This window comes from Geotrypetes seraphini, chromosome 4 (genome assembly GCF_902459505.1).
Source record: "Geotrypetes seraphini chromosome 4, aGeoSer1.1, whole genome shotgun sequence".
In the NCBI taxonomy this organism is placed as follows: domain Eukaryota; kingdom Metazoa; phylum Chordata; class Amphibia; order Gymnophiona; family Dermophiidae; genus Geotrypetes; species Geotrypetes seraphini.
In genome coordinates this window covers 237,619,655-237,643,901 of record NC_047087.1, presented here as the reverse complement: position 1 = coordinate 237,643,901, position 24,247 = coordinate 237,619,655, and the positions used below count along the sequence as shown (strand labels likewise).

At 44.8% G+C, this 24,247-nt stretch overlaps 1 protein-coding gene across 4 annotated transcripts in view; it reads right to left on the bottom strand.

Moving 5' to 3' along the window:
• Nucleotides 1-9,880: 9,880 nt before the first annotated feature.
• The window catches only part of VPS26A (VPS26, retromer complex component A), a 131,168-nt gene continuing 116,801 nt past the window's right edge, over nt 9,881-24,247 (bottom strand). For 2 of the 4 annotated variants that reach the window (XM_033942284.1, XM_033942281.1), the window contains one exon: nt 9,881-11,876. In XM_033942284.1, the coding sequence (XP_033798175.1) occupies nt 11,766-11,876 (111 nt within the window). In that variant the 3' untranslated portion in view covers nt 9,881-11,765. The remainder of the gene's footprint in view (nt 11,877-24,247) is intronic. The other 2 variants (XM_033942282.1, XM_033942283.1) reach the window with 2 other exon arrangements.

Below are 24,247 nucleotides of genomic sequence, written 5' to 3'. Positions count from 1 at the left end.
GAAGCTGCTGTAAGAGGTAATTTAGATTCGCGGCTACAGGGCAGGGAGGTTTGTCGGCCGGGCCTGTTGTCGGTCGATCGGGGGACCTGACCAGCTGTGCACATTCTTCGGGGCGGACCGCCCCCTCCCCCCTCTTTCGTTCGCCATTGCCTTCTTCCTACCTGCCCTGCCGCAGCCGCACACAGCCGACCGGAAGTCTTCCTGATGTCAGCGCTGACGTCGGAGGAAGGGAGGGCTTTGCTTAAGCCCTCCCTCCGACGTCAGCGCTGACATCGGGAAGATTTCCGTTCGGCTGTGTGCTGCGACAGGGCAGGTAAGGAGAAGGAGACTACCCTCGCGGCTCGACCAACCCCGCTGCGATCCAACCCCGCAGGAACCCCGGAAGGATGCAGCTCGGGCGACTTCGTTGTGTGAAACGAAGTCCGTTGTACGAATCAAGACATAAAGTTCGTTGTGCGCAGCGTTCGCTGTGCGAGGCGGCCGTTATGCGAGGCACCACTGTATTTTCAATTTAGTGATCCTGTATATAGCATTAAGATAAGAAACAATATATGCAGTGTTAGATTTGTTTTATAATGGTTTTGCGGCTCCAAGTTTTTTTTTCTTTTTGAAAACGGGTCCAAGTGGCTCTTTATGTCTTAAAGGTTGCAGACCCCTGACCTAGCCCATCCAACTTCATTATAACTTTAGATTTTCACTATATGATATAGCATGTCTCCAAGAGACCAGGTTATCTGCATTGTGCCCCCTCAATGCAGCTAACATCTTGGCTCTTTTAATCAGGGAGGTTATACACATTCCAAGAAACACATTGATTAGAGTTCACAGTAGCATAGTAGGAGAGAATACATGATGATATGTACGTCTCTCTCCTTGCCCCAGGAGCCCATCCTCCCCCAGGACCAATATAAAGCAGAGATGGGTCAACTCCAATTGATGCAATCCAAATATCCTATACTTCAAATTTACACAGTAATATTCAAATCACATACCAGATTCACAAATCATTAACAAGCGCTCTCCAGAAATTTCCCATACTACCCTTCCCCTCTTCCCATCCTCTACCCATAAGCAATAACTCCCATCCTCTTCACTCATGCCTCCCTCCCCCCTCTCAATACCCACACCCCAACTGAATGTCCTCCCCATGTTCTCCCACTGCACCTCATGCATTAGGAGTCAGGGTCACATCTAATGCTGTGGGACCCCACAACCCAGCATCCTAACATTTCAGCATTTACATTCCTATAATGTCACTCTACCAAGTTATTATCTGAAGACTAATAATATTTTTTAAAAAATTAATCCATTGTAACATAGGTGGCAGAGGCAACCAGCAACAGTAGGGTATCCAGTATGTCAGCAATATATTCAGTAGATCAGTAATGTATTAAATGAGGAAGAGTGCATCAAAAAATTGTCTTACATCAGCATTCCTTAGTCTTCAAAGCCTGTCCTCTCAGCCTTGCTGATTATTGTAATAGTATCATAGCCTTCTGACTGTACCGTGTCAAAGGACTTCCAAGAGCCCTTTAGGAAGATTTTTAAGATAGAAAGATTGACCAGCATGAACAGAGTGTTTTTTTGGTTTTTTTTTCTAATAAAGACACACAGAGGGGATGGAATTGTCATTTCTTTTCTTATAGCGCTATAGAGTAGTCTTGGAAAATGCATATGTTAAGGTATCTCTTTTTTTACAGTATCCATGGAGGATCTCAGTTTTGTGGATGTAATTATGAATCTTGATGACGACTGCCCTCTGTAACCCAGCTGACATGTTGGAGCACATTCTAAGCAAAGTGGGCTCCTGCTATCTGAGTGTGCAAATTCTTTTGCTAGCCACTTTCCCAATATTGAAGGGAGCAGTGTGTCCGGTAAGGATTCAGGGAAGCCCACCAAGTGCAGGTTGTCTCTTCTGGATAGATTTTCTAGATCCTCTACTTTTGCTGCCTGCTTCGCTAATTGTTTGCATAAATCAGGCAGTGCATCAGCCATCTCTGTTATTTGATCATCCAAATCAGAAGCGCGGTATTCCAGGCCATTCAATTCACAGTATCTGTCAGAAGGGTTTACACAGCTGCTAACTGTGTAGAAAGTTGTGCCAAGCTTTGTGACAGTGCCACATTGACTGCAGTTGTTAACTGGTTTAGCTGTTGCTCAGAAAATTCCAGGGCCACAGGAGACCGCAGCTCCACCATCTTGTTCTCACAGCTGTGCAGCTTCTCTTTGTCCTTTTTGCACAATTTCCCAGATACTTCTCTTCTGATTTTCACCACAAACACAATAAGCAAGCTGGTCCAATAGTAGCTGTTCCTCTAGTTGCCGTGCATGAATCTGAAAAGGGCATGTGTCTAGGGGCACACTGTTATATAATACACCTAATCTGCAAAGTTAGGTGCAAGCACTTGGTTGTATCTGGCCTAAATGGGTATGCCTAAAAGTTGTGCTAAGCACAGGTGCTAAGTTTGATTCTATGAAAGGTACATGTACCTTCTAGACTTAGTGCTGGTCCAAGCCAGCACTAATTTTTTAGGCACCATATATAGAATCAGGCCCTTTGCTTACAGAATAGGTCATAAGTCACTTATGCACATAACAACAAATTAGTGACAAATAATGCTTATTATGGTACTTATCACTAATAAAGCACAAAATATGAGTTGCACAGATAACTGGTGCCATTCTGTAATTGGGTACACCCTATATAGAATGAGGATAGAATCTTACACCACAACAGCATTATGAGAAAGTGGACAGACTACAACTACAGCTGTTTTCTGTAGGTCGGATATTTACCATATTTCCCCATGTATAGGCTGCGGCTTATACATGGGATTTACAAACCTTTGTATTGGGTGCGGCTTGCTTAAATGGGGCGGCTTATCTAAAGACATTAAAACTCGCTGTTAGATAAGCCGCCCCATTAGAGGAGTACCATAGATTAACTTTAAAAAAAAAATCATCCTACTTAAATACCTTGTACCGCGCTGCTGCTCTTCTCTCAAACCTGGCAGGGTTCGCGGCCAAATTTTGCAGAACTCGAATGTGTCGGCTTTCCTGAGCAAACTGTGGACATTGGTGGAAGGCGTGGACGCCAACAAATTCATCACTTGAAATCAGGTTGGTGCCGGCCGTGGAGCTTAGGCTTAGGCCCAGGCCCCTCTGCGTGCGCTGCTGTCCGACTCTGAAGACATCTCCGCTGGCAGGCGCTGCCTCCTCCAATCTCACTGAGTAGGGCAGGAGCGATGTTTTCGATCTCAAGCCTGGCCCTGCACTGCTTCCTGAATGACTGCCATCGGAAGAACTGACGGCAGCCAATCAGGAAGGGCGCGGGGCGAGGCTTGAGATCACAAACATCGCTCCTGCCCTACATAGCATGTTTGGAGGCAGGTGTGGCAGTCCAGGAGGTACCGGCGAGGGAGGTATTTAAGGGGGGGAATAATGTATAGGCCGATGTAGGTTTTAAAACTCTTAGATAAGCCGCAGCTTAAGAGTTTTAAAACCTACATCGGCATTTCCTGCGACCTATATATGGGGAAATATGGTATCTTCTTGCACACCCTTTCATCCAGGTTGCTGCCAATTACAAAACTAGTTGCAGAACTGAACACTTATAGGTGTTAGGTGCTTGAACTGTAAGAGTAGAGAGATATAGAACACTGAATCTTGCCATTACCTGCAAATATTCAGTTAAGGCTTTGCATTTAACCAAATTATTTAGCTACAGGAGTGCCCAATCTTAAAAAAAAACCCAAAACACACCAAACCTGTAATAAAAATACTAGAAGTTTTAAACTGCCTCTCTTGGCATAGAACAAAATAATTGATAAGACCAGATTAATTAAAAAAAAACCAAAAAAAACCCCACAAAAAAATACAAAACCCACACCTAGTGAAATACCACAGCTAGTCTTGCTAGACTAACACTAGCCCACAGAAGTAAAATTACGTTCCTAGGTTTTCCTTTAGCAAACTGTACGTACTAGAAAGTTTATAAAGCACAGTTACTTACCGTAACAGGTGTTATCCAGGGACAGCAGGCATATATTCTCACATGTGGGTGACGTCATCTACGGAGCCCCGATGCGGAAGCATTTTCAAGCAAACTTGATTGAAGATTTAAGTTTGCTCTGCTGCTCCACGCATGCGTGCCTTCCTGCTCCACTAGGGGGTGCATCCCCTCGTGGTCTCCAGTTCACTTAACTAGCCAAGAAGCCAACCTCGGGGAGGTGGGTGGGTTGTGAGAATATATGCCTGCTGTCCCTGGATAACACCTGTTACGGTAAGTAACTGTGCTTTATCCCAGGACAAGCAGGCATGATATTCTCACATGTGGGTGACCTCCAAGCTTACTGCAGAGGGATGGAGGGAAGTTGGCAATTTAAGCAAATAGATTTCGCAACACCGATTGGCCGAATCGGCCATCGCTTCTGGACAGGGAGTCCAGACAATAGTGGGAGGTGAAGGTATGAACCGAAGACCATGTGGCAGCCTTGCAGATTTCCTCAATAGGTGTTGACCTGAGGAAGGCTACGGAGGCTGCCATCGCTCGGACTTTGTGTCCCGTTACTCGACCATTCAGCGCGAGACCAGCCTGAGCGTAGCAAAAGGAGATGCAATCGGCCAACCAGTTGGACAAGGTGCGTTTGGAAACTGGGTGACCTAACCGGTTTGGGTCGAAGGACAAAAACAGTTGTGGGACTTTCCGGTGTGGCTGAGTGCGTTGGAGGTAAAAGGCCAACGCTCTTTTGCAGTCAAGAGTGTGGAGCGCCACTTCTCCGGGGTGAGAGTGGGGCTTGGGGAAAAACACAGGTAAGACAATGGACTGATTTAGATGGAAATCAGACACTACTTTAGGTAGGAACTTTGGATGGGTGCGGAGTACCACCTTGTCGTGATGGAATACCGTGAAGGGTGGGTCCGCTACCAGGGCTTGTAGCTCACTAACCCGCCGTGCGGACGTGAGTGCAAGTAGGAAAATTACCTTCCAAGTGAGGAATTTTGGATGGCATTTGTCTAGGGGCTCAAATGGAGGTTTCATTAGTTGAGCCAGAACCACGTTAAGGTCCCAAACCACCGGGGGAGGTTTGAGAGGGGGGTGGACGTTCAGCAGGCCCTTCATGAAGCGAGTGACTAAGGGATGGAGCGAGAGGGCTTTCCCTTCCAGGGGCTGATGAAAGGCCGCAATCGCACTGAGGTGTACTCGAATGGAGTTGGTCTTTAGGCCGGAATGAGATAGTTGAAGTAGATAGTCAAGGACCAGGGGGACGGGGACCGACACCGGGTCCTGGCTGTGGGAGGAGCACCAGGTTGAGAATCTGGTCCACTTTTGGAAGTAGCAGGTTCTCGTCGAGGTTTTTCTAGAGGCCTCCAATATCTCCTTGACTGATTGAGACACGGGGAGAGCAGTCAGGGGGAGAGAAACCAAGCATTCAGATGAAGAGATTGAAGATTGGGATGTAACAGTGAACCCTGACCCTGTGACAGTAGAGAGGGAAACAGAGGCAGAGGCAGTGGATCTCTGACACTGAGTCGAAGTAGAAGGGAAAACCACGGCTGGCGTGGCCAGCGAGGGGCAATCAGGATCAGGGTGGCTTGTACCGTTTTCAGGTGGATAAGCGTCCGCAGTATCAGAGGGAACGGCGGGAACGCGTACAGGAACCTTCCCTCCCAATCGAGGAGGAAGGCGTCGGCCTCGAGCCGGTCCGGGGAGTATATCCGGGAGCAGAAGAGAGGCAGCTTGTGGTTGTGAGGGGACGCGAACAGGTCTATTTGAGGCGTCCCCCACCGTTCGAACACTCCTCGTAGGGCCTGAGAGTGTAGTGACCACTCGTGTGGCTGGAGGAGGCGGCTGAGTCTGTCCGCCAGGCAGTTTTGTTCTCCTTGTATGTACACCGCCCGAAGGAAGGTGTTGTTGGAGATTGCCCATTTCCAGAGGCGCAGAGCTTCCCGGCAAAGGGGCCAAGATCCTGTGCCCCCTTGTTTGTTTACGTAGTACATCGCTACTTGATTGTCGGTTCGGATGAGAACCACTCGGTCGCGGAGCAGATGTTGGAAGGCTACTGCTGCGAGATAGATGGCCCGAAGTTCTAGCACGTTGATGTGGCAGCGTCGGTCTTGTGCTGACCACATTCCCTGGGTGCGCAGGCCGTCCAGATGGGCTCCCCAAGCGTACTCCGACGAGTCCGTGGTGAGTACCTTGCTGTGGGGTGGGGTGAGGAAGAGCAAACCTTTGGAAAGATTTGAAGAGTCGGCCCACCAGCGGAGCGATCGTTGCAATGAAGGAGTCACTGTCACTGAGTGGTCGATCGGGTCCCGGTCTTGACGCCATTGAGACGCCAGGGTCCATTGAGGGATTCTCAGATGGAGGCGGGCGAAGGGTGTGACATGGACGGTGGAGGCCATGTGGCCCAGGAGGATCATCATCTGTCGGGCTGATACTGAGGTCAGCCGAGAGATCCTTCGGCTCAGACTTACTAACGCCTCCAGGCGCGGAGGGGGGAGGAAGGAACGGAGGCGAACCGTGTCCAGCGTGGCCCCGATGAACTGTAGGGATTGTGAGGGGCGTAGTTGAGATTTTGGGAAGTTTATTTCGAACCCCAGACTTTGTAGATAGGTAATAGTCTGTTGGGTCGCTGAGATAGCCCCTTCTTTGGACGGGGCTTTGATTAGCCAGTCGTCCAGGTAGGGGAATACCTGGAGGCCCTGGGAGCGTAAGGTTGCTGCTACCACCACGAGGCACTTGGTGAAGACCCGAGGTGATGATGCTAGTCCGAAGGGGAGGACTCGATATTGTAGGTGCCAGTCCCCTACTTGGAAACGCAAAAACTTGCGGTGAGCGGGGTGCACTGGGACATGTGTGTACGCCTCCTTGAGATCGGGGGAGCAGAGCCAGTCGCCCTCGTCGATCAGGGGGTAGAGTGTTGGTAGTGAGAGCATCCGAAACTTTTCCCGTACCAGGAATTTGTTGAGGCGTCTCAAGTCTAGTATTGGGCGTAGGTCTCCCGTTTTTTTTCGGTACCAGAAAGTAACGGGAGTAGAAGCCCTTCCCCCGTTGGTCGGGGGGGACCTTCTCCACTGCTCTCAGGCGAAGCAGGTCTCGAGCTTCGGAGAGGAGTAGAGGTAGCTGAGTCCTGTTGGGAGGGCAATTCCTTGGGGGGTTGTCCGGGGGAATGGCCCGAAAGTTGAGAGAGTACCCTGATGAGATCACGCCAAGGACCCATGCGTCCGTCGTGAGTTGTTCCCAGCGAGGGTAAAAGGCTTTGAGTCGACCTCCGATGGGAAGGTGGTCTGGGACTATGGCGGAGGGGGCCCGCCCCCTTCCGCGTGTCCCGTCAAAAGGACGGGGATGGTTTGGTGGTCGCGGGCGGTTGGGACTTGGGCATGGCCCTGTGATGGGCTTGCGGACGTCTGGGTGGGGGCCGCGAGAAAGCAGGGGTGGACTTTTGAGGGTAGCGGCGCGGAGGGGCCCTGTATGGCCTGGGCGCTGGCGGTTTGGGCTTTTGCCGGACAAGGGAGGCAAATGAGCGTTCATGTTCGGAGAGGCGTTTTGTCGCCGCCTCGATAGTGTCATCGAACAATTCCTTTCCCACGCAGGGGAGGTTTGCTAACCGGTCCTGTAAGTTGGGGTCCATGTCGACCAGGCGCAGCCAAGCTAGTCGGCGCATGGCGATAGCGAAGGCGGCTTCTCTGGAGGAGAGTTCGAAGCCATCGTAGGCCGCGTGGAATAGATGAAGGCGCAGGTTGGAGAGGGACTCTAAAAGCAGGCCGAACGTTTCCTGTCGGGAGGCCGGTAGGTCAGTCTCAAAGGCTCTCAATAGTCCAATGAGGTGTTTGAGGTATGATGTGAAGGTGAAAGTGTAGCTTTGCACCCTAGAGGCCATCATTGCGTTTTGGTATAGTCTCCTGCCGAACTTGTCCAGGGTTCGGCCTTCCCGGCCTGGGGGTACCGCTGCTGAGACACGGGACGGGTGAGCCTTTTTCAAGGAGGATTCCACCAGCAGCGATTGGTGGGAGAGCTGTGGTTGCTCGAATCCCGGATAAGGTACTGTGCGGTACTTGGCCTCCATTTTGGAGGGTACGGCCGTGACCATGTAGGGGGTCTCCAGGTTCCTGAAGAAGGCCTGTTGGAGTACCGGGTTAGTGGTAAGCGGAGGGACTCTCTGGGCAGTGATGGCATATCCAGCTCCGCCAGGTACTCCTTAGAGTATCTGGAGTCGGACTGGAGATCTAAGTCCAATGCTTGGCCCATGTCTTGGACAAAGCGAGTGAAGGATGGGCGAGATGTCCCCGGAGCCCCGTGCGGGGTCAGGGAACGAGACCTTCGCCGGGTGGAGAAGGATAAGGAGGCTTCCCTCGAGTATCGAGGTTCATGCTCTGATCCATGCTCCGAGGTTGGGGAAGCACTGTGAGAGTGTTCCGGGGTTGTCGATCTTCGGCGTCTCGAGGAGCCCCTCGGAGACGATGCCGGGGTTAAGGGTACCGATCGATGTCGGGTTGGTGACCTCGATCCGGACTCCCTCGGAGAATGCGTCCGAGGGGGAGTTCGGAGGATACGCGGGTTGGAGAGTGATAACTCAGCCACCCTTAGTGGTCCTGTACGAGGTGTGGGGGAACGGCCTCGTAGGGTTGGTGAACCTCGGGCCTTCTTGGAGGTACGGCGGTTCGAGGTTTCTGTCGTTCTAGCCCGACGTTTTGCCCCTCGGCGGTCCGCAGAGGGGGAATGTCTCGGGCGTCTCGGCGAGGAGTCCGAGGAGGATGGGATGCGGCGAGGATTGCGCACCTTTCCTCGAGGTTGTTCGGTGCGAGGCTCAGGTTGGTCTGGCGCATTCGAGGTCGAGGCCGATTGAAACTGGGCTATTGCAGCGGACAGCTCCGACGTGATCATCGCTCGGAGTAGGTCCTGGAAGACGGGCACGGACAGCATCGAAGGCATGTCCCCTGCCTCTGTGCGCTCCACCGGGGGCGACCTCGTATCAGAGTATTCCCGTGTGGTGGAGGCACGGCCCGAAGGCTTGGAGGGCTTAGGCGGGGCTGTAAGCATGGGGCTTCCGCCATGCGTCGCCGTTGTCCCCGAGGCTGGCTTCTTCGCTGTTACAGAACCTGAAGAGGGAAGAGGGGACTTACCCGGAGCCGAGGCTTTCTGTTGTCCCGAGGACTTCGGGGTCGAGTCTCGAGGCGATGCCGAGGTTTCCGGGGCCGAGGTCAAGGCCGGGGCCGACCTCGAGGCCGAAGTGGGGGGTTGGTCCGGGGTGAAAAGATCCGCCATGCGGGCTTTTCTTCGGCGGAAGGCCCGGTTTTGGAAAATAGCGCACTGGGGGCAGGAGTCGGTTGGATGAGTCGCCCCCAGACAAAGGATGCACCGGCGATGCGGGTCTGTGAGAGAAAGAAGCCGCTCGCACCGGGTGCACTTTTTAAAGCCGGTCAAAGGCCGGGACATTAAATCGAAAGTAGCCGCGGCTTGATTAGCCACGCGGCCACGGGGACCCGGAAGCCTCCGGGTCGTTGAAAACGAAGCAGGAATCAAGTAAAAAGGTAAGGAATTCGCGCACAGCGACTTAATCGTGAAAAAACAAGAAAAAATCGCGGTGCTAGAAGGCAGTTGGGGCAGAGCCTGAAAAACACGTCTTCTAGGCTCGCGGAAAATTTTGAACTGGAGACCACGAGGGGATGCACCCCCTAGTGGAGCAGGAAGGCACGCATGCGTGGAGCAGCAGAGCAAACTTAAATCTTCAATCAAGTTTGCTTGAAAATGCTTCCGCATCGGGGCTCCGTAGATGACGTCACCCACATGTGAGAATATCATGCCTGCTTGTCCTGGGATAAACTAAATTTTTTCATGTCAACCTAAGTGACAATAAAAAGCAAGTATGATTGTGAATACAATGGCAATTAAAGAAGCCAGCACCTTAAACTTTTATTTACTATAATAAATGGTTACATGAATTTGAGGCTGGTTAAATACAATTTTTCAAAATAGTCTGTAGTCATTTTTACATTACATGCAAGTGACCATGAAAATATTTGGCATTTTTTTTCCAAACTTCTGAACAGGCACTTACATAAGAATGCAAATTCAAATATATTTTTATTAACACATTAAAATACATATTCCAGCACTTATTACATAGAATTTGACAGTACAGCTCAGTGATGTCATTATCAAAATGCCATAGTAGCAAAACCAAATCATCTTGCTTACCAACAAAGTAAGGTCCTGTACTTGACAAAACTTGCACTAAAAGAGAAAAAAAATTCTGGTACTTAAGGTAAAAGTGCAAATTGTCTTTCTCACAGCAGGCATCCTTGTTGCATATCTAGGATACTTGTGCATCAGACTCCAACAGACTTGCATGTTAACATATAGATGAAAGCCTGATATTGATTGGACTTACCTGTAGAACTTAAAACAAAATATATTGACTTTGTTAGAGTTTATTTCTGTGAACACCTTCTGGATCATTTAACAAGGACAGAACCAAGAAATGATCATTGTAGCCTGGATTGGTTTCAAGGAAGTAATGAGACAGTGAAATTTATATTCGGTGCCTTAGTCACTATAAAACTTATGCATTTGAACATCTGCAGTGTATTTAATGTGTTCCTTTTGTGCCATATCCAGTAAGATAGAGAAATCCTGCATTTGGTCAACTGGACTAGCACAGTTAAGGTTTCTGCATACTTAAGCACCCTGCAGGAGCTGATCATTAGTGTACTTTTCTTTTTCTTAACCAGGAAGTTGTCTATTTTAAGAGTCATGAAAACACATACAATTAACATGTACAGTCATAAAATTTCTTAAATTATATAATTATGTCCAGCTATACTGCACATTGCGTTTCCTCAGCAGTCACAAGTTGATGCATTCTGTAAATACACCAAATAGCCTCACTTAAACCTTTTCTAGTAACAAGATATATTTAGGAATATAAACCAAAGAGAAATATTGCTATGTTTTAAATAATTTTTGTTGCAAATACATGTTAAAAATCAAATCAAAATATGAAGTGCCATTAACCTTTATTAGTGAACAGTGTCGGAATTTTGGAAAACCTGTGTGGCTCCCTACCAAAACAGAGTTCATAGCCAAAAGGAGTCCTGAAGAACAGTAAGACCATCTGGGAGGGGAACAAAAGAGAAAAATACAGCTCCATTGCTGGAGAAGATTTCTTGGGAATAAATGTAATTTAAACATTAAAAGCTTTTTAGGTGTAAGAAATCCAGGGGAGATGTGTTTAAATTGACCCAATAGGCATTGCACACAAAAATTTCCAACTTCTTTCTAATGTATGTAATGAGGCCTCCTTATCTGATATGATTTTTAAATATGTACAAAGAAAGTCATAACCTTTGAATTTATTAATATATACATGTCTCCTTCAGAACAAATGCAGTTTTACATGTGACACAAATAAAGACAATACGATCTTTGAGATAGAAAAAAGGGTTATGTTAGAAACATACCAGCACACATGCATAGAAACATGAACTTGATGCATACATGCTCAAGTGCAAGAAAGTAAAAGCTGTGATATAAAATGGTAGCTTGATGACATTTCCAGTGTTTGTAAATGCAAATAACTTTCTCACATAATTATATAAACATACATACGTATACATTTGAAGAATGTTTAGTGGTATGATAAAGTAAAAGCAGCAATGTGAGATGATGGAAGACAAATTATAAATGGGAGTTTTGGCCTTTTCTTTCTCTACCAGCTGCTGCCCATTTTAGCCTGCTAACCTTTTGTAAGTCTTGGCTTTCTTTACATTTCAGGCTGCTCGGCAGATGCCTGTGGCTCTGGAGATTCAAAACGCTGATGGAAGTTTGTTCTTTTCCTCAATTTCTCAGGAGCTTTGCGCCACAAAATAATCTCCTAATGGAAGAAATCCCAAATATTAACATTTGCATTTTCATCTAGTAACAAAAATAAGCTGGCTTTCCAAATCATTGCACTTGTAGTGCAACTCCCCCCCCAAATTGTAATTTTTGAAATATTACTTGGGGTGTGGAACTCATGGACTAAGCACAAATTTCCCCCAATTCATATTATCTGCTCTGCTCTTGATATCTGGATATGGGCTGGTCACCTACACTCATAGCAGTCATAATTTATTTCAAACTTTTTTGGTAGGACTTGTGTAGCCAAATCATACACTAGGGAAATAATCAAGATCTGCCAGTTCTCCTTTTCTTCCAACTGTGGACAGTCCACCCTGTACCCCATTCTCTCCCCCCTCCTATTCGCACTGATTTCTCTCCCTTGACCCATTTTACTATATATACTTCCTCTTGTAGGGGTGATTCCTGCCTCACACCTAAGGTTAGGCCTCACTCATGTCAAGCAAGCCTGAACCATCTTTCCTACATGAACCATCTTTGCTGCCTGATGCATTCTGGATGTGTTTACAAAAACTGTGTGTTTCCAGTCAAGGACATCTGCCTATTCAAACATGCCCAGCTCATGTGAAACCTGGAGGAGTTATGAACTATGTTATGATCTGTGTTCTGTGCTTATCATCTATGACGCCGTCCAAGGCCCATGCACAAGAAAAGACTATTCATTCTTGCTGTTCTGCTTGGATTGGTCCTGGAGGGTCATTTAACATGACCTAAGGAAAAAGGTGTTTGCGAGGATTTAGACTATATTTGATTGTGAGGGAGCTCGGATCTAAACTTAGGTTTCTCTGTACACTATACCATTAACAATAAGAACTGTGAAGCAGAACTGTCTTTTAAACTGGTTTCTATCACAAAAGGAACTCTAGCTAATATATATTACAGCTCTTCCAGTGACAAATGCACTAGTTTGACCAGGAAAAGTTCTATCAACTGCTACGCTGAGGAAACAGAGAATTCCATCTCCCGGATCTGCTGAGGCATAATTTAAAGGGTGAGAAAAGGAATTATCTCTTCTTTCAGCTGGGCTAGATAGAATTGTATTGGTTATGAATAGGAATGTTAGGTCCCCTTGGTGATAAGCTATAATAGATTGCTGCTATTATCAGGACTTAGTAAAGTAAGAATGTGTATAAGAATTAGTCATATTTATTAATTTACTTAGTGATTACTGTGTAATAATTGTGTACTGAAATATATGTATGTATTCAGATATATTGTGAAAAATTATTAGTTATTATTTACTGCTGGCTTGTGAATTATATTTTTATATCTATAATAAAATATTTCATATAGCTTTGATCTCTGTATTCGTATAAGTTGGCAAAAATCTGAATCTTGGGTGCAATTATGGGATATACTAGAAACGAGATTTGCATGCGACTTGTTTATGTTGCACTAATTAGTTATACCCATAAATCTGCCTACACTCCAATTTCTCTTCTTTTCCTACTCCTTGCTCCCTCTGCACTAGAGAATGACATGGGAACAAATTTGTCCTCAACCCCGCGAGTTTTGTCACTGTCCCTGCCCCATTCCTGTAAGCTCTGCCTTAACCACACAAGCCTCAAACACTTTTGCTTTTAAAGTGTTTGTGGCTTGTGCAGATGAGGATGGAGCCTGCAGGAATGGGGCAGGGACAGGAAAATGAGTTCCCATGGGGAGGGGGAAAAATTTATCCCCGTGTCATTCTCTACTCTGCATTTAATTCTTTCCTTCTTCCACAAGCATAGTGTGATGTTTTATGTTTGGGGGCAGGCAGTTTCTTAGATCTCTGCCTGCTCCATCTTTTACTTTTTCTTAGCCTGCTTTCCCAATCACTTTCCCTTGATCTGCCTCTTTCACTCTACTCTTTGGCAGACTTCAAGGCACTGCTTCCTTATAGTAGCCCCTTTCAAGCTTAACCTCCTCTGCATGTAATACTTCCTTTCATTTTCAGATCCAGCTAATAATCTTTTCTCTATACCATCACTGAAATGTATATATACAATGAGGTCTACTATCTTCTCTATCACTGCCCCCTCTCTTTGGAATAGTATTCCAAATTATTTACGTGAAGAATCAAATCTTAATAACTTTAAGACGAAGCTAAAGACATTTCTCTTCCTTGATGCCTTTGAGACCTATGTCCTGTTAAGGGCAATCGAGCACAAATACTGTTGAACTTACTGTTATTTATAGTAGCCCCTCCTATTGTTTTTTCCTTAATTGTTTCTTTTACTTTGGCTATTGTAGTTCTTGTTTTTTAACTTTTGTTCTTGTTTGTCCTTGTTTTTAAAAGTTATTAATAGTTATAGTTTGGTGGCGTAATGTCAGCTCAAACTTGTATTGTAGTTAAAGTTTGTTTTCTGTTTTTACAAATTTGTACACCGCCTAGAAGGCTGATTGGGCGGTATAAGAAATTTTAAATAAACTTGAAACTTGATTTCTCAGGGGCTAAGAGGGAGTGCATGTTTCAGGCTGCAAAATGCAGAAAGTGGTCCACTATGACAGTTAACTTATATAGCAGACATCAACGCACAGTATATTAAAATGAATGCCGAGGCTATTAGTTATGCTATCCTGAAGCATAAAAGTACACAGGAGACTAAGGAGAGCACAACATGAGAAAATTTACTACTAGGCCTGAGGAAGTATATGAGGGGCATTCAATAATTTGGCTACCTCAATAGTAAAGAAAAGAGTTTTCAAAAAATTTTTGTTTTATTTTTCAATATAGTTCACTGATAGCTCCCTATACTTCATCCATTTTTTCTGCAATGACTTTTAACCACTTTGAAAAGAAATCTTCTGTTTGACCTTCAAACTAGGATGTCAAAGCTTCCTTGACTTCTTAGCACTTGAAAACTGCTGTCCATGGAGATTTCTTCAAAACTCAGAACAGGAAATAACCTGAGGGAGCTATATCAGGACTGTAGGGTGGATGGTTCAGCTGCTGAAACCCACATTCTCAGATGGCAGCCTGTGACTGTCGTGACATGTGCACTGGCACACTGTCATGAAGAAGCAGCATGCTTGCTGTGAGTTTTCCTCTTATTTTCTCCTTGATTGACTTCTGCAAAGTGATCATTGTGCTGGTGTAACTCTCCCCATTTATGGTTGTCTTGTGTGGCATGAACTCCAGGAGCATAAGTCCTTCATCATCCCAGAAGACAGTTGCCATGACTCTCCCTGCAGATTTTTCTGTCTTGAACTTTTTGGGGGTGGGGGATGACTTGTGCTTCCATTGTATTGACTCCATTTTTGACTCAGGATCTCTGTGATAGACCCAAGTCTCATCTCCAGTCACCAAATGATGACAAAAATTCACTTGGGCTCCATGGAGTATCTCCGAGTTCTCCTGATAGCACTGGAGCCTTGTGGCTTTCTGACATGGCATCAGCATTCTTGGAAACCATCTTGTAATAACCATGGACATACCCAACTTTTCATGAATTATTTTCCAAACTGTACCTGCCAAGATGTCCATTTCTTCAGCTATTCGGGAAACCTTAATTCGTCTGTGACAAAATTACATTTTTGATTTTTTTTTGTACATTTCTGTGGAAGTTGTTTTCATGGGCCAAACTAATCTAAACTAAACCTTAAGCTTATATACTGCATCTTCTCTATAGAGATAGATCTTGTCCATTGTGAGAGTAATCTTCAATAGACTCTTTACCCCAGTGGTCTCAAACTCACGGCCCGGGGGCCACATGCAGCCCGCCAGGTACTATTTTGAGGCCCTCGGTATGTTTATCATAATCACAAAAGTAAAATAAAAGTTTCTTGATCATATGTCTCTAGCTATAAATGACAATATTATTATTAAGACTTAGGCAAAAGGAAAGATTTATAAACTATAAAGAGTTTTACCTCATGCAAAATTGTCATTTCTTTCATAAGACATTAACTATTTTTAATGCGGCCCTCCAAGTACCTACAAATCCAAAATGTGGCCCTGCAAAGGGTTTGAGTTTGAGACCACTGCTTTACCCCATTTAAACTGCTTGCTCCAAAATTTTAATTTGTAAGATGATGGGGCAAACTCACCATAAACTGCAGTCATGTATTCATGTTCTTTGGCTTTTTCCCTTCTTTTGTGAGAAATTTTTATCATTGAACGGTTTTGTGAGAAATTTTTATCACTGTACGGTACTCCAAATCTAGAAGTTTTTTATCTGATCTGAACGACGACTTTCTGTCTCTTGAAATGTTAGACTCGCACTGAGCTGCAACTGTGCAAGAGTAACCTTGAGACATGTCACAAGATGCACAGACTTGTTTCACCATGTTTGCTACTTGCTTTCATACTCAGATAAATTATTGAACGCCCTTCATAATACAAACGTTAGCTTGCCCTTCTGCCATGTTGCATTAGGGCAGAAAAGCTAACAGCTTCGTTACCATTCATTTCCCCTGATATGCCAATCCATCTGACCCCTTCCCCCTAGCTGCTTTATTCAGCTCCACACCCAATCTTTCCCAGAAACAGCTGTGATTCCCTACCCCCACCTAAGATAATTGATCTTCTAATTACCCAACTGACACCCCTTCTCAACAAACTGCCTTGGCATCTCGTGGACCTCCCTCTCATCCATCTGACACCCCCCCCCCCCCAAACAAAAAACATCTAAAAGCGAGCCCCAGTGCCTAGTGGCATCCCCAATCCCCTGTGACCCCTAAGGCTCCTCCCCTCCTCAGGCTCTTAGGTGTACCTTCAAAGAGGCAGGAACTATGCTCATTTACTCCTGCTTCCATCTTGGAAAATGGATCTGCAAGGTACATCCTGGTATGCATCACATATAGAGATTTTCTTATTTAGTATCTGGGTATTTGGCAGATTGAGCTGCATGCAGTGCCCTTTTCCAAGATTGCAGTGTGGATGCCACAGCAAGTGGGCATTGCTCCTCCATCTCTATGAAGGTATGCCAAGGACATAGCGTTTATTTTTGGGAGAGTGGGGGGATCCACTGGATACCAGGACAGTTTGTTTAGAGGGGGATTTCTAGGATCAGTGTTATTTCAGGTAGGAGATCTGTTGCTATTTTGAGGCAGGGGTTGGGTATGGGCTGATCAAGGAATTTTTTGGGGGTGTGGACATGGTGGTTATGGAGATGACCACCTTGCACAGCAGCACAGTTTTCTTTAAGTCTTTATTCCTGTTAGTATGTGAGTCAATCATGTTACAGTGAATCAATCAGCAGCAATAAAGTGCTGTCTTCTGCATTAGCCCTAAAAGCTAGGGATCATTTCCCTGCTCTGCTTTCCCTAGCCCTTAGGTACATCCCTTATTTCTGGGACTGATTCTGTTCACCATCCCCTGCAGTGTCCACATGATATTCTCTGCCACATACCTACCCTGAACCTTTGGGAGCCCAGCAAGGGTCTCACAGCTTGAAACTCAGATCACATGCTACATATGCCAGTATATTACAGCAGTCCCTGAACAGACAAAATTATCTAATACTAATCCACTGTGTTCTGGCCTTCCCACCCGATACTGCTCAAATGTCTGACTATTGTTCAAACTTCTGGTTAAATGAGAACCATGTAACTTACCAAGTGTTGACACAAAAACCAGCATCAAAATAAAATACTGGCTCTCAACCCTGTCCTTGGGATACACCAAGCCAGCTAGTTTTTAGATATCCACAATAAATATGCATGGAATAAATTTGTATATCCAGGAGAGAAGTTCCTTCAGTAGCCTCGGTGTACATCCAAGGGTACTGAAGGAACTTAGGAAAGTTCTGGCGGCTCCATTGGCAGACCTTTTCAATGTTTTGTTTTTTTTTAGTCAGGCGGAGGACTGAAAAAGGGCAGATGTGGTCCCTTTCCACAAAAGTGGAAATAAGGAAGAAGTAAGGAACTACAGGCTGGTAAGTTTGACTTCTGTAGTAAGTAAATTAATGGAAATGCTTTTAAAACAGAATAGTGACATTTCTGGAATCCAGTGGATTACAGGACCTAAGGCAACACGGATTCATTAGAAGCAGGTCTTGTCAGACAAATCTGATCAATTTCTTTGACTGGACGACCAGAGATTTTGATAGAGGGAATACGCTAGATGTGATTTAGATTTTAGCAAAGCCTTTGATAGTGTTCCACAAAGGCGTCTAATAAATAAGCTGAGTGACCTCAGTATGGCTCCCAAAGTGAAGGACTGGGTCAGAAACTGGTTGAGTAGAAGGCAACAGAGGAGAGTGGTCAATGGAGATCTCACTGAAGAAAGGGAAGTTACCAGTGGGGTGCCTGTTTTTAATGTTTTTGTAAGCAATATTGCTGAAGTGCTGTTGGGCAAGATTTGTCTCTTTGAGGATAACAAAATCTGCAATAAGAGTAGACACCTCTAAGCAAGGACTTAATGAAGTTTGAAGAATGGTGTTAAATTTGGCAGCTAAGATTTAATGCCAAAAAATGAAAGGTCATGCATTTGGGCTGCAAAAACTGGAGGGAACGGTACAGTTTAGGGGGTTATGTACTTTTGTGCATGAAAGAGGAGTGGGAATTGGGTGTGATAGTATGTGATGATCTTAAGGTGGCTAAACAGATTGAAAAGGTGATGGTGAAAGCTAGGAAGATGCTAGGGTGCATAGGGAGAGGTATGGCCAGTAGATAACAGGAGGTATCAATGCCCCTATATAAGACTCTGGCGAGACCTCATTTAGAATACTGCGTACAATTCTGGAGACTGCACTTTCAAAAAGATATAAACAGGATGGAATCAATTCAGAGGAAGGCGACTAAAATGGTCAGCGGTCTTCATTATAAGAATATGTATATTTTGGAGGAAAGGAGAGAGGGGGGGGGGAGATACGAGAGAGACATTTAAGTACTTATGTGGCATAAATGCATATGAAGTGAGTCTCTTTCATTTGAAAGGAAGTTCCAGAATGAGAGGATGAGGTGATAGGTTCAGGAGTAGAGAATGACAAGGTGATAGAATTCATCACTGTCCCCGTCGATAACCGCAGGAAACCATCCTGTGTCATTCTTTAGTGTCTATCTCAACTTCAGTCCTTCTACACCAGCATTCTTTAATGCAAGGCTTGAAGGTCAGTGGTTGTGCCTAGTGCTGCCCGATTCAGGAAAAAAAAATTTGATTCGATTCAGCCTATTGAATCGATTTTTCAATTCGATTTTCCTGCCCAATTTTGGTATTTTTTTTCAAAACATCCTGGTTGGTTTATTTTATAGCCTCTTCACTAGTGCTGCCCAATTTCCGATTCGAATCGATTCACCGATTCACTTCAAATAGATTTCTTTAAAAAAATAAATAAATCGGCCTCCTGATTTGGTGCCCTCCTCCCCGTGCCTTCATGTAATTTTGCCTCAGTTCCCCCCTTTTGCACTGCCTACAATCCGGCTGATAGTCTTGGCACAACCCCTTACTCTCTCACACAGCTCATCACATGGTATTGTTCTCCTCCAATCTTGTGCCTCCACGTCACATTCCCCTCGCATATCCTTGCTTTGTTTCCCGTGGCATCTTTTTACGTGCAGAGACAAGTAACGGAGCTAGTAAAAGGTATGGAGAAACTGGAATACGAGGATCGACTTAAGAAACTGGGATTGTTCTCCCTTGAGAAAAGAAGACTGCGAGGGGATATGTGAGTCCTTCAAAATACTGAAAGGAATCGACAAAATAGAGCAGAAAAAAATTATTTACATTGTCCAATTCGACACGGACAAGAGGACATGGAATGAAGCTAAGGGGGGACAAGTTCAGGACAAATATCAGGAAGTTCTGCTTCACGCAGAGAGTGGTTGACACCTGGAATGCTCTTCCAGAGGAGGTTATTGCGGAATCGACTGTCCTAGGATTCAAAAGCAAACTAGATGCACATCTCCTACGAGAGACACAGAAGGATATGGGTGACTAAAAATTATGCCAGGTGTACTCCTGATGGGGCCTCCGCGTATGTGGATTGCCGGACTTGATGTACCGAGGGTTTGATCCGGAGATGGCGCTTCTTATGTTCTTATGCATATCTTGTGCCCTTTTGTGGCTCTATTTGGGTAAGTCCTATTTATTTATTCACTTTTTAGTTGGTCTATATCTTCTCTTGTTTGGATCGTTTCTAGCATATCAGTGCTAACACTATTTCGTTTTACATTTATATTTATTGTTGGATTTCCTGCACGGTCCTTATTATCTTTCTAGCCTGTTTTGTGCATGCTGCATCCTGCCTCCTTTCACATATCCGCCATTGTCAATATGTATCCTCATACTGTTTGTTAGGAGCGGCTTGTCACTTGAGTTCCTGTGCACACGTTTGTGCTTTTACTCTCTTGTGGTGGTGTCCTATATTATCGTGTTTCCTGCGTTCAGATTCTGTGCTACTTGGTGGCCAGATTAGTTTGGACCGTTTTTATTTAGGTTTCCTATCATTTCACTTGGATCGCTCTAGCACACTGGTACTTGTATCACATTATATGCGCAGGTTGATCTCTGCACGTCCCTCCGTGGACTTTTAGTTTCTTTGCTGTCATGTTTTTATCCCTTTTCACTAATTCTCTCTTCGCATTTTTATAAGATTTTATTTTATATTTTATTCTACATTAGTACTGTTGTTTTAAGCCATGCTACGCTGTATACTATAATTACGTTTTAATGTCATGGTATTTTATTTTTTTTGTTGTTGTATGATTGGTTTTCCATTTATCCGGTTTAAATTGGGTCCATTTTGGTAATCCCTTGTGCTTGAGGCTTATCCTTTTATCACTTTGTGGTTGTAGTAGAGCTTTTTGTGCTCCACTTTTTTGAGTCACCATTTTCTCACCTAATTTTTACTTTGATGACACCATATAGCTCTATTTTTTTACTTTTTTATTTATTTTTTTTACTTTTGTTTCCCTTTTTGATATTATGCAACCTTGCACATGTTTTGGTTTTTTAGTTGTTTAGCTTTCTAAAGGCTAACCTAGCCTTTGAGGTTATCCCACATTTATAAGATCACGTTATCATTTTGGTAGGTTCATTTTATCTTGTCTAATTCCTCATATAATCCTGCATGATTAGCAATCTTTTACTGTCATATATCACACACACACACACACACACACATTCTTGTGCTATCCTTGTGATTGCAATATGTCAGATTTGAAATGTGTATCCTGCCAGAGCTGGTATTAGACTGCGAAGATAAGCTAGGATTTAACAGAGAGGAAAAGTGTTTTTTGATTGTTTGTTTATTTTGTTTACACCACAGCGCCAGTGTGGGTAGGAGAGGGCAAAGGGGGTGGAGTGGGTGAATAGGCTATAAAATAAACCCACCAGGATGTTTGAAAAAAAACAAAACAAAACACCCAATTGAGCAGGAAAATCACATTGAAAAACCGATTCAATAGGCTGAATCGAATCAAATTTTTTTTCCTGAATCAGGCAGCACTACTCTTCACTCCCTTTTATAGCCTCTTCACCCCCTTTGCCTTCTCCTATCCACACTGGCGCTGTGGTGTAAACAAAATAAACAAAAAAAGACTTTTCCTCTCTGTTAAATCCTAGCTCATGTTTGCGGTCTACCACCAGCTCTGGCAGGATACACATTTCAAATCTGACATTGTAATCACAAAACAGAAAATAAAATTATCTTTTTCTACCTTTTCTTGTCTGGTCATTATTCAAATTTTGTTGGTCCCAGGCTCTGGTTGTCTTCTGATAACTTGCCTGCCAGGGTCTCCTTCTTTCCTCTTGCTAACCATCCATCTTCTATCTCTGTCCTCCCCTTCCATTTCCCTTCCCTCCCCCGGAGGTCTTGGCATCTTTCCTTTTTTTTGTCTCCATCCACAGATCAACCTTTTCTCAACTACCCTTTCATCCAGGATCTCTCCCTCCTTCCCCACCACCCCAGGGTCCACAATCTCTCCCTTTCTTTTCCCCAACTATCCTCCTATCCAGTATCTCTTTCCCGTCGCCACACCATCTCTTGTGTCCAACTTCTCTCCCTTTCTGTTCCCTCCCTCCCTAGATCCCATTGCCCACCATCTCTCGCCCTCTCCTCTGTTTTATAGACTCATTATTTCTTCCCCCCCAAAGTCCGGCATATGCACTTCTCTTTGAAACCTCCCTTCCCTCCCTCCCTCCCTCCGTGTTCTTCAACACCAGGGTCCCCCCTCCCCTGAAGGTCTGTCCCCCCCTGAAGGCCTGCACCCCTCCCCCCCCGGAAGGACTGCGTGTTCCCCTTAGCCTCCCACGCATTCATTTACCTAATATCAGCAGCCTGCAGAGAAGATTGCAGTGCTAGCAATCTTTGCAAGCTGTCATAGGTCTTTGGAGCTGTTTCCTCTGCCACGGTCCCGCCCCTCCTCTGACATCAGAGGCAGGATCACAGCAGAGGAGACAGCTCCGAAGGCCTATGGCAGCTTGCAAAGATCGCTAGCACCAGCGATCTCTGCAGGCTGCTGATATTAGGTAAATGGATGGTGGGATGCCAGGGGGGAAGTCAGACAGCAGCGGGAGGCCAGGGGTGAAGCCAGACACCAGCACTTCCCAACTGACTCTCTCCTCTCGCCCTCTAAAGCAGGTGCGGCAGAGGCTGTCTAGCAATAAGCAGCGCTGCCGCTCTTGCTTTAGGGGGGAAGGTCAGTTACCGAATCAGGAGGCCAAAATTTTTATTTTTTTTTTTTTTTTAATCGATTCGAATCAATTCACCCGAAGTGAATCAGTGAACCAATTTGAATCGTGAATCGGGCAGCACTAGTTGTGCCCATTCATATTCTGATTCTTCCCTTTCTCCTTAAAGATTGATATGGGGATGGTTTCCCACAGGGACAGGAAAGGAGATGAATTCTGTCACCATGTCATTCGCTACACAGGAGTAATCTATAGAAATTTTTTTTTTTTTTTAAACAGAAAGGGTCTTAGATTACCGGGAGAATAGTCTCCTAGTAGACAAAGACTGTGTCTGAATTCAAGAAAACGTGGGAAAGGCACGCAAGATCTCTTAGGGAGAGTAGGAGATAATGGATGCTGCCGAAGGGCAGACTTGATGGGTTGTTTGGTCTTTATCTGCTGTCATGTTTCTATGAGAATGGCTGGTTGTGCCCCGAGGACTGGGTTGAAAAGCACTGGACTAAAAGGTTAGCTGTATTTATCACACTGATATTAACATGCTTAACTTTGTGAATTTATTCCATTTGAATGCAAGTATATATTTTCCAAAGTACTAAATGAAGGTCAGGATCAGCTTCATAATAGTTAGGTAACTAAAATGGCAGCATAATTTGGCTTTGGACTAATGCTCTTGATTTAAAATATTCTACAAAATTACTTCCTGTATGAACTGGTTTCACTTGAACATACATAATACCTTGTAAAGTCTTCACAAAAGGATTGTGAAAAATTGCAAGAGGACCTTGTGAGACTGGAAGACTAGGTGTCAAAATGGCAGATGACATTTAATATGAGCAAGTGCAAAGTGATTCATGTGGGAAAGAGGAACCCGAACTATAGCTATGTGATGCTGGATTCTGTGTTAAGAGTCACTGCCCAGGAAAAGGATCTAGGTGTCATTGCTGAGGATAAGTTGAAACCCTCAGTTCAATATAGAGCAGCAACTAAGAAATCAAATAGAATGTTAGGAATTATCAGGAATGGAAAACAAAGATGAAAATGTTATAATGCTTTTGTGTCACTTTATGGTACAGACGCACCTTGAATACTGTGTGCAATTCTGGTCGCCATATCTCAAAAAATATATAGCGGAATTAGAAAAAGTATAGAGAAGAGCGACGGAAATGATAAAAGGGATGGACGACTTCCCTATGAGGAAAGGCTAAAGTGGCTAGGGCTCTTCAGCCTGAAGAAGAGATGGCTTAGGAGTGACATGACTGAGGTCTATAAAATACTGAGTGAAATAGGAGTGGATGCGAGTTGCTTGTTTACTCTTCCCCAAAATACTAGGACTAAAGGGCATGCAATGAAGCTACTAAGTAGCAGATTTAAAACAAACTAGAGAAAATATTTCTTCACACCTGTAATTAAACTCTGAAATTTGTTGCCAGAGAATGTGGTGAAATCAATTAGCTTAGCAGGATTTAAAAAACCGTTTGGATAATTTCCTAAAAGAGAAGTCAATAGGCCATTATTGAGATGGCTTGGGGAAATCTACTTATTCCTAGAATAAGTAGTATAAAATCTTTTACTATTTGGGATTTAGCTAGGTACTTGGGACCTTGACTTCTTCCTTCTGCAAGAAATGTGTAACATTGCTGCAGAGAAAGGTGAAAGATTGGGTCAACCTGAAACATGTGAGAGCCAAAGTACAACCAGGAGGCTGTTCTCTATCTTTACCCCTCTTTAGGCTTACTGCTTAGCTCTTGAAAGGTGGAAATTAAGATGTAAAGGCTGCTCAGCACACCGCC